Below are 11,110 nucleotides of genomic sequence, written 5' to 3' on the forward strand. Positions count from 1 at the left end.
ACATGGAGCCACTGAGGGTTCTGAAGCACCCTGATGTCAATGCAGAGGACGCTTGGTGGGGAAAGAGATGAGCAGCAGGAAGATGCAGGGGAAGTGAGGCGGTTTGGGGACGAAGCCCAAATATGTGAGGCATGTGAGAGACACTGGGAAGGTAACATCAACAGGACTTGGCCGTGGGAGTGGGAGTGGAGGGAAAGGAAATGCAGGGCTCAAAGATAACTTGGTTTTGGGGGGAAGCTGGGACCATCAGCCAGGAGGGGGAGGACATTTTAGGTGGAACATGATGAATCGGAAATGTCAGCTCAATATCCACCTGGAGAGGAGGAGATGCTGGAGGAATCTTCACTCTGGATGCCTTCATCAAGGTGGGTGTATAGTTATCTGGGCCTTCAGAGCTGGACTGTTGGCACCTGGAGGGTAGCATCTGCATCTCATTCATTTTTATATCCTCCAAATAAATGCCGACAGAAGATGGCGCTTATCGCGTTCATTCTTAAGATTTATAGACTAAATATGCAAGTGCCAGTTCACGTGCTAGAAACTGGAACTATGACACAGAACACGTCTCGAGTCCAGCTGTGGGTTTTTAGAATCCAGATTTCCTTCTGACTAAGCTTATTTGAGGATGTGATTACTTTTGTTCTGCAGACAGCCCCATCCAGCAGTCATCCAGAGCCAACCCCCTCCAAAATCAGCTGGGACAGCCCTGCAATTAGGGAGGGGAGAGACCGTCTTGCCAGCAGCCTACATTTGCACAATTGAATTTCAGACCCTCATAAAGTCTTGAGGGATGCTCCTTTCAGGGAATGCTTTCATATTTTAGAGCCTTCTGAACTAAGCAAGGATAAGAAATCTATGTCTGAATGAAGGAATAAATGCTAAAAGATTTTCTCAAAATCTAAGAAACGTTTTTCTGGATGGCAATATAAAATTTCCAGATGGGGAAATTTTCCGCAGAAGAGGGGGCATATAGGACCCCTTGATGTAATGTACTTCTTTCACTCCCATTGCTGCAGTGGTAGCGTTTCCCAGTGCTGTGCCTCCTATGCTCCTTCCTGCCCTACTTCTCCTTCAGCTCCACCTCCTCCAGCTCCTCTGTCTACCTCCACCTGCCCCACCAAACTCCCTTTCAATAGAAGGAGGTGCCATCATAGGTGAAGGCACCTGGGGGGTGAGGTGACGAGGGAAGGCCAGGTGCCTGTTGCCGGCAGAGCCAGAAGTGCCGGAGCAGACTTTTGAGGTGTCTGCGGAACTTGACCCCGACAAAGACGTAGAGCACCGGGTTGAAGCAGCAGTGGGAGAAGGCAACGTTGCGGCAGATGAGCAGGGCATAATCCAGCTGCTGGCTGACCTCACAGCTCTGAATGACCCCAAGTTTCAACAGTGTCTGCAGAAACAGGATCAGGTTGTAGGGAGCCCAGCTGAGGAAGTATGCCACCACAATGGTGAAGATGAGCCTGACTGTCCGGTGGCGCCGTTTGGACCGCGAGCGGAACAGGGTCCTGAGAATCTCCACGTAGCAGAACAGGATAATCCCCAAAGAGAGAAGGAAGATGATGTTGTGCTGGTAGACTGAGGCTAGGAACCACTCGAGTTCTGAATAATCACAGCCCGAAGGGAACACCTTGTGGAAGATGGCATCGGGGATGGAGGCCAGGATGCTGGCTGCCCACACAGCTATGGTCACCAGCACGCGGCACTGGAGGGTGTGGACACGCAGGGATGAGATGGGACTCACCACGGACAGGTAGCGATGGACGGTCATGACGGTCAGGAAGGAGATGCTGCTGTAGAGGCTGATGGAGAAGATCATGTTGAGGAGCTTGCAAAAGAAGTCTCCCAGCAACCAGCCCCAGTGGTACCCCAAGATCCACACGGGCAACAAGCAGGAGAACACCAGGTCTGAGAGACACAAGTTGAGGATGAAGATGTTGGTGAGGGACTCCAGGCTCTCATACTTCACCAGGACCCACAACACCAGGCTGTTGCCCACCATGCTGAGGAAGAACACCAGGCAGTACAGGATGGTGGTGCTGAAGGTGGCAAAGACAAAGGTCTTCTTCTCACACAGAAAGCTCTGAGGATCATACTCAAAAGGGGTGGTGGTCTCCGGGATGTCTGAGGGCTCCATCTAGACGTTGAGAGCATCTGAAGTGATACAGACATGGAGTTCAAAGCCATGTGGTTAGGCTAGAGAGCAATAGGACCCATGAGACAAAAAAGTGTGGTCCATGGTCCAGCTACTGATCGGCGAACTATTTATAATGAAATTAGGAACTTTTGCCAAAACGTGAAGTCACTAAGCATGCTGTTTAGTTTGGTTAGCATTTTTTCTTAGCGAGACTTTCTTGAAGGAAGTGACACATTAATTTACAGTATGTCATAAGCCCCTTCCCTTCTTGAAGACTGTCATTTGAGTAACACTAAGCTAGACCAGTGTCCCAGTAGGTAGAGGAGAAAGACAGTGGAACTGGATTCAAAGACCTGAGATCAAATGTGGGGCCCAATATCACGTTCCTGGGCAAGCTTTTTAACCTTTCTGAACCTTGGGTCCTCATCTACAAAACAGGACTAATGATCCCAGAGTCATTCCTTCATTTATTCAACAAATATCTACTAAGCATTTACTATGCCCACCTGCCTTTCCCTCTGTCCCTCCCTTCCTTTCTTTCTTCCTCTGCTCCCTCCTTTTCTTCCTCCTGTGAAATGTACAAACGCTGATGGCAGGATTGTTTCAGGAAACTTGCTGTCTCCAGGAACTAGTCCAAAAAGAGAAGACACAAAAGGAGCAAACATCTCTCTCACGTAAATCCAATTATGAAATAATCTCAAGACTTCAGTGAATGTTGAGAATCTGGGAGACCAAATCCCCACTAACACAGAGGATTAACTCTCAGAGCAGAAAGCTTCATCATCTGGGAGTTTGGTCTACAGAGTATCTTACAAGCAAGTGGAAATAACCTAGTGTCCAATAGGAGGGGAGTAGCTAAGAAAACATATGGTCAAATTGATTTAATCCTCTGTGCTAGTGAGATTTTAGAAATAGTGAGACTAGGACTTCCCTGGTGGTGCAGTGGTTAAGAATCCGCCTGCCAATGCAGGGGACACAGGTTCGAGCCCTGGTCCAGGAAGATCCCACATGCCGCAGAACAACTAAGCCCGTGTGCCACAACTACTGAGCCTGCGCTCTAGAGCCCACGAGCCACAACTAGTGAGCCCACGCACCGCAACTACGGAAGCCTGCATGCCTAGAGTCCGTGCTCCGCAACAAGAGAAGCCACCGCAACGAGAAGCCCGCGCACCGCAACAAAGAATAGCCCCCGCATGCCACAACTACAGAAAGCCTGTGTGCAGCAGCAAAGACCCAATGCAGCCAAAAATAAAATATAAATAAATAAATAAATTTATATATATATAAAAAAGAAATAGTGAGACTAGAAGGCCAAGGAGACAAAAGAGAAAAAGTGATTGAAGAGCTGGAAATTTCATTGAGAGGCAAATGAAGCTGCAGGGCCTCAGATGGGAGACTCGGATGAAGCACCTGCCTGAAACAGATAAGAGAGCTCTCATCATCCACTATGTGCCAGGCACTGTGCTAACACATTATACTCAACTGCTCCCTTAATCCTGCAACGCTCTCTCTTAAGACATGACCATTTCCATTTTACAGAAGAAGAGACAGGTTCAGACTGGTAAAATGACCTTCTCAATGTTATAAAGCCAGGAAGCAGCAAGGAGGGCCAAGACTGGAACCCAGGCTTTATGACCTTGTATTCTGAGGAGAAGAACTGGAGAAATAGTTTCCCACTTCCTAGTTTGGGACAGGAAGAATAATAGGGGTGAGCGTGCAGTCTCAAAATGTACCCTATTTTAGGTAGTTAAATCAATTTGTGTCTCTAAACACAAAAGTGAAGATAGTTGAAAATTTAATATGGTTGTTTTGTTTTGTATTCTTTTGATATCTAGAGAGGGATACATATGCTTTTGCATGTTTACTGTCCACTTCTGTTTCTTATTTTTAAAGTGTTTATGGATTTTATTCATTTTTCTACTTGGGATAACACTGTTTTTCTTATGGATTTTTAAGAGCACTTTAGTCTGGTCAACCCATTCTGCTTTTCACTATGTCTTATGGTCTTATTTTTTTGACATTTAGAAATTGGGTACTTACATTTTAAAGAAGAGCTTATCTGACTCAATGCAACAGCCCTTAATGACCAATGACATATGCCAGGCGCTATGATAGATGCTGGATTATATGGTATGAACATAATAGACTCTATCTACAAGAAGCTTACAGTTTAGAATGAAATCAGAAATGATACAAATACCTGGGATTTCCTGTAGTGTGACAAGTTGGAAGTGGAGATATTTTGGAACAGGGGGTTTGTAAGCACCCTTCATATCGTACAAAGCCAAAGCTGGTTGTTTGAAAAAAATTTTTTTAAAGGTACTAAAACTCTAGTTAGACTGAGAACAAAAAGAGAGAGAACACGAACTGTCAATAGCAGGTATGAAAGAGTGCAGATCTTACAGACTTTAAAAGAATAACAGAGAAATATTATGATCAGTTATAACAAATTCAACAACTTAAACGAAATGGACAGACTTCTTTAAAAATTCAACCTACCAGAACTGACATGAAATGATATGACATAGTCCTACCTTTATTATAGTAATTTAGTTAACTCTAAAAAACTGTCCCAGATGATTTTTCTAGTGCGTTCTCTCAAACGTTTCAGAAAGAATTAACAATGATCTTAGGCAAACTACCTGAAATACAGGATGGAATATTCCCAAATTGTTTTATGAGGCCAGCATAGCCCTGATACCAAACCAGAGAAAAATATTACAACAGAAAACTATAGACCAATATCCCTCATGAAGATAGACATAAAAATCCTTAACCAAATATTTGCAAATCAAATCCAGCAATATATTTTAAAAGGTTAATACGTCATGACCAAGTGTTTATCCCAGAAGTATGAAGTTGGTTTAATATTTGAAAATCAATCAATTTAAGTGACCATATTAAGACAAAAACTATATGATCCTTTTTGATAAATGCAGAAGAGCATTTGACAAAACTCAACACTCATTCATGATATAAACACTCAGCAAACTAGAAATAAAAGGGATATCAGGCACCTACAAAAAACATTCCAGTTTTTTGTTGGTTATTGATTCATTTACTCAAATTTTCAGAGGAGCTGCCAGTCAGGGCCTGGTAGCCCTTGGGCATAGAAAGAAGAATGGTGCCAAACCCCAAACCTCTCTGAGTTACATCCTAGGAGTTTGGTTCCCTTTGCCTGTCATTGCTCTCCCACCCCATCTCTGAAGCCCACTTCAATTCTAACAGAGTAACTTTAGCTTTCTGGTCCACATTATAATTTGGATTGAGAAATACAGCTCTAAATTACCCAAACACTAATAATAACAGTGACACAGAGACTTATAACCAAACACCTCCACTTTCTTTAGCACAAGGAAAAGCAAAGCATTATATATGATAGTTGTACTCAAAGCACGGTCCACAGACCTGCTTTTTAGCAACACAGGTTTTTGGCAATCCCCAGATCCAGGGAATCAGAGCCTCTGGAGGGAGGGCTCAGGAATCTGCATTATTTACCTGCTCTCCAGGTGGTTCTGATACCTACCTGGGAGTTTAAGAACTCCTGCTATAGGCTATTAGAAGTAGAGGAAAACATATGTTTGAAATGTTTGTAAAGGAACTCACCTATATCTGCACCTCTTTACACGCGTCTTGAGGCAGAAATGGTGCTTCTTTGTTTCATATTTTGCGCAAAGAAACCGAAACACCTACCCTTCCCAGTAGGCTAGAGGAAGGTGGGGGAAGGCTAATGTGCAGAGTCTCAGAGGGAGACGGAGAGACAGCGAGTCTTCCTAATCCCCCCTCTTCCCACCACTAGGCGTCCTGGCTTGATCTGCTCCCAACCCCCCACTCCACCCAAGACCTCATGTAGAACCTGGCTACGTCACTCATCACTTGGAAAAGAGCTGGTCACCCAGCCTGTCTCCACAGGAAGGTGGGGTCCACAGCTTAGGGGTCATCTAAGCCCCTGGGTTCCACCAAGGATAGATGCAGGTAATTTTGGAGTTGGAAGGGATCGTAAAAGATAATGTATTTTTTTAAAGTGGTATTTTAATCTTATCAAAAATTATACTTGATTAATGTACCAGTAATGCTTGATTATTATTATTTTAAATTGAAATAATTCATGTAACAAAAAATTTAGCATTTTTTAAATTGTATAATTCAGTAGTTTTGGGCATATTCACAATGTTGTACACCACCATCACTATCCAATTCAGAACATTTCCATCACCCCGAAAGAAATTCATGCTTGTTTGCCAGCAGAAAATCCTACTCCTTACCTCGCTCCATCTCTTGGCAACCACTAATCTACTTTCTGTCTCTATGGTTTTGCCTATTCTGGACATTTCATGTAAGTGGAATCATATGTGACCTTTTGTGTCTGGCTACTTTCACTTAGCATAATATATTGAGGGCTCATCCATGTTGTAGCATGTATCAGTACTTCATTCCTTCTTATGGTTGAATAATATTCCACTGCATGGATAAGCCACGTTTCAACCAGTCATCAATTAAATGACATTTGGGTTGTTTCTACTTTTTGGTTATGATGAATAATGCTGCTCTGAACATTCATTTGTAAATTTCTGTATGGATATATATTTTCAACGCTCTTGGGTATTTACCTAGGAGTGGAATTGCTGGATTGTTTGGTAACCCCATGTTTAGCTTTTTGAGGAACTTCCAAATCATTTTCCACAGAGCTGTGCCATTTTATTTTCCCACCAGTAATGTATGAAGGCTCCAATTCTGTTGATTTTCTCTGCAACAATGGGATCGTATGATGTACGTTGATTTATCCTTTTTCCATTAAACAAAATGGAATGAAAGTCTTTCCAAGCCTTCTTCTTTATAACAGCTGGAAAGTGTTCCACTGCATTATGGTATCAGGCTTTACCTATTTTCCTGTCAATGGACATCCAGTTTGCTTTCAATTTTTAAAATTATCACAGTGCTGCAGGGATTAAAGGTATATCTAATACATACACCTTTAATGTACTGGTGTTGAATTACTGTAGGATGGATTTCTAGAAGTGGTGCATTTCTGGGTCATAGGGAATGTGCATTTTACATTTTGGTAAGTACTGTCAAAATACTTACTATTTAGAACCTCTAAAATGGTTGTATTTATTTACATTTCCAAAATAGTGTATACCTGGTCAAAATTAGGTGTTACTAACTTTAAAAATTTTGGTCATTCTGAAAGGATACTTGTAGTATCAGTTGTTTTGATTAAAATATTGTTATTTTGAGTTAGGAATTTTCTCTACAGATTTATTGTCCAATTGTGTGTGTGTGTAATTGTTCCTTGCTGAGGTAGATAATTATTTCAAGGACTCATATAGCAAGTGTTTAACAAATGTTTGTTCCCTAAATATGAAGACACAATTTGAAACTAACGTTTTCACATTTCCTCACATTTGGTTTCATTGTGAAAAAAGTTCATGCTCTCACCTTAAACAGAAAGTTCTAAAACACTGGTCAGGCTGGACAAAGATGGAATTGAGTTCCAGCCTCATACAGACTCGCCGTACAGAAGGGGAAGTTCAGTTCTGGGTAAAGCACAATGTGGATAGGGGCCTGGTTATCACATTCAGGGTCTGGACCCATCTGTGGGGGAGTGGGATTCAGGGCAGAGACCAGCATCAGAGGTCTTTGGCATCAGCATCAGAGTGGGGCTCTTGGCGGGAATTAATTGCTGTTAATAGGGGAACCACTGACTCTAGATCCCCAGGGTCTCATGATCTAATTGGACCAAGTCCAGCAAGATGGATGGTTCTGTTTGAGCCTCAGCCCCATGCACATGAGAACAGGTACAGGCATGGGCACATGAAAGGTCTTGCAGCTTTGGGAGCCCTTGCAGACAGCATCCTGGCTTCACTGGGAAGTACATTCACAGGGCACAGGAGGGAGGAGGCTGACAGCATCCAGAAGGCCCATCCACCTCTCTGTTGGGACATCTAGCCCCTGGCTGGGGTGGCCCTAGTGGGAGAGACTAGAGCTAGTGTTTGATTTGGGCAGAGGTATGCTAGAGCTGGCTCATACCAGCTTGTGTGCGTTTTATTTTTAGGAATTTTATGAGTTGGTTGCTGTTGCATTAGTAGCATGAAATCAACCATGGTAGAAGTACTGACACCTTGGAATCTGGCAATCACTGCAAATCAGGGCTTTTCCCTCTGGAGAGCTGGTTGTTAAAATTTACCAGCACACCACTAGATAGAAGGTTAGCATTTTCTTAGAATTGCTCCTGAGATAAAGTCCCAAATTCCTATCCTTGCTGGTGTAGTGGTATCATTCAGGATTCCAGAGAGGGACAGATGGCCCTCTCAAAAGGGTGACTGAGGACAGTGCAAGGAAAGGACTTTTACAAAGGTGTGGGCAGGGTGTAGGGAATGCAAGCAGCGATGGTGAGGTACCCCTGGGCCAGCAAGAGTGGGCAGCTGCTACTTAGCCCAGGGATGAATGCACAGGAGAAAGAGCCACTGAAGGACCTGGTGAGACGGGCCCTACAAGAAGGTTGCTGGACACTGAACGTGGATTTTGGCAGAGGAAGTATTCACTTCTACCACTTGCCCAGCAGAGAGAGAGCCAGAAGAATAAATACGCCAACCTCTTTCTCTTCCCACCCCACTCCACCCAAACTCCTGCTGGTGCCTTCTACTGGCACCAGCAGGGAGGCAAGGGAGACTGTTGGTACAGCCCATACAGGGAAGCCTCAGAAGCAGAGGCGGGTGGGGAAGGTGGAAGGCAGACCTGGAGGGATGGAAGTAAGGCATCCAGTTCAGAGCCTTAAGTGGTCCGTCCCCATCCAGCTCATTTGATGCACGCTTCCCTTGCCCACTGCCCTCGGTGGCCACACACGCTGCTCCCTCCCTCCCCTGCTGGCTCATAACTCCTCCTCCTTGGCTTAAACTTCACCCTCCTGTTGACTGTGTTCTTTTACACTTTGTCATTCTTCAAAGCAATTCTCTGCTTATGCTTATTATGCTTATCATTTTTATCCAATAATGATTCATTTAACAGTTAAAATACCAGCAGCCAACATTTACTGGCACTTCCCACATGCCAGGCACTGTGTAACTGTTAGGCTGTATTCGAGAGGGCAGGCACCATGTCTCTGTCTTGTTCATTGCTCTCTCTCTCCAGTGCCCGGGACAGAGCCTGGAACACACTAGGAGCTTGACAAACATGTGGAGTAAAAATCCTCACAATGACCCTAGCAAGTGCTTCCCAGCTCGTCTGTAGCATGGGAGGTTACATATGGCTGCAAATGTTTTACTGCTCCTTCCACTGAGAGGCAAAGTCTAACTCTATTCTCCTTGAATGTTGCTGGTCTTGGTGACTTACTTGACTGATAGAATGTGGCGAGAGTGAGATTCAGGGACTTCAGCTGGGTCCCTAGCATTCTCATTGGTAGCCTTGAACCACCATTTATGAAGTCCGACTCCATGAGGCCACCACGCTGGTGAGGCCACATGTGGAGCGGCTGCTAGTTCTGGCTGAGCCCAGCTCTCCAGCCTTCTCTGTTGGGGCTCGGCCTGGGAGGGAAGCTGCCTTGGGGCAGCCCTCCACCTCCTAGCTCAGTGGCATCGAGGGCCCGCCACTGATGCCACACAAAAAAGGATTATTACCCAGCTGAGCGCTGCTCAGGCTTCTGAGTCACAATTTATGAGATATAATAAAACGGCTCTTATTCTAGACCTCTGTATTTGAGGGTGCTTAATTACACAACAATAGTCAGAACTTATAATATTGGTTAGGGGGAAATCCCTATGCTGACTTTTCATCCCACCTTTACCCATCCCACGTTCTACGTGCCCCTTGATGACTATCATCACCCAGAGTCTTGCTGACTCTCCAGCAAGCTACCTTTGATGTGGCTTCAACAGAGGTGCCCACTCAAGGGAGCTTCCGTTTGCACATGGCTGGGAAAGCCCCCATGGGCAGGCCTGGCTGCTCGGTAGGCAGCAGAGAGCCGAGTTGTTCTGGGTCAACTGCCAAATCTTCACATGGCCCCCCTTCAACCTTTTGTGACAGTGAACTCACCGACTCCCGGGGAGAGGCCCTTTCCTTGGAGGCCTGCTCTGCCCACCCGACCACGCACAGGCCTGGTTGGATGGTTTTCACGCTGACAGTTGGGGAAATCAGGCGCTGGCCGGGGCTGCCCCGCTCCCCGGCTGGTCCCGTCCCAGGCAGAGCAAACACTGCTGGCATCACCAGGACTTGTCTGTGAGGAGCTTCCGAGGGCCACATGGGTTGCAGGTAGAGGACTAAACCCTGGGGGTGTGCTCTGAAGGGGTGGAGGGTTCTGAATGGAGCCTTTTGGACGTTTCTGGCAGGACCACAGGCTAAAGAGACATTTGAGAGGCTTGAGGCCTCTTGACCTTCTCCAGGGCCTCCAGAAGGGGCCGCGTGGGGATGCCCCTGGGGCTTTGCCAGCCCACCCTGAGCAGCAAGGTCTCCCTCTTCTCACGCCCGCCAGTGCTTCTCAAGCACACTTGGGTGGGTGGGGGGGGGCGTCGTGACAGCATTCCTGGCAGAGGCAGCAAGAGTTCGGAGAAGAGCGAGTACAGGATGTGTTCGTGAGGCAGTGAGACAGGTGCATCAGGGCCAGACCTCACAGAGCCTCGGACACTCCTGGATGCCCTTGGCACAGCCATCATTTCTGCATATGTGGGGCTCGTGAAGAATGCAGATTCCCAGGCCCTGCCCAGACCTATAGAAACAAGCTCTTCAGGTGAGGCTTGGGCCTCTGCATTTGTGACAAGTGTCCGGAGGGTTCAGAAGGAAGCCAGGCAGTGTAGAGATTAATACCATGGGCTCCAGAGTTAGGCTGCAGGGGTGCAAACGTGGACTCCAGGATTCAGTGCCCGTGGAATTTTGGCACCTCAGTTTCCCCACATGAATTGCAGATAATTACAGCATCAACCTCACTGACTTGTTATGAGGATTAGACAAAGTGAATGAGTTAGGTACTTAGGACAACGCCCAGTG

The 11,110-nt window shown here is 45.7% G+C and overlaps 1 protein-coding gene across 1 annotated transcript; it reads right to left on the reverse strand.

Annotated features, from left to right (window-relative positions):
* Window positions 1-1,129: 1,129 nt before the first annotated feature.
* Window positions 1,130-2,140, reverse strand: XCR1 (X-C motif chemokine receptor 1). Its single transcript, XM_059937611.1, has one exon. The coding sequence runs from the start codon at window positions 2,129-2,131 to the stop codon at window positions 1,130-1,132; it is 1,002 nt and encodes a 333-aa protein (XP_059793594.1). The 5' UTR covers window positions 2,132-2,140.
* Between the last annotated feature and the right edge of the window lie 8,970 nt (window positions 2,141-11,110).

This window comes from Balaenoptera ricei, chromosome 11, assembly GCF_028023285.1.
Source record: "Balaenoptera ricei isolate mBalRic1 chromosome 11, mBalRic1.hap2, whole genome shotgun sequence".
NCBI lineage: Eukaryota > Metazoa > Chordata > Mammalia > Artiodactyla > Balaenopteridae > Balaenoptera > Balaenoptera ricei.

What these genes read in the sequence shown, in the direction of transcription:
- XCR1 (XM_059937611.1), bottom strand. Translation starts at nt 2,131, where the DNA reads ATGGAGCCCTCAGACATCCCGGAGACCACCACCCCTTTTGAGTATGAT.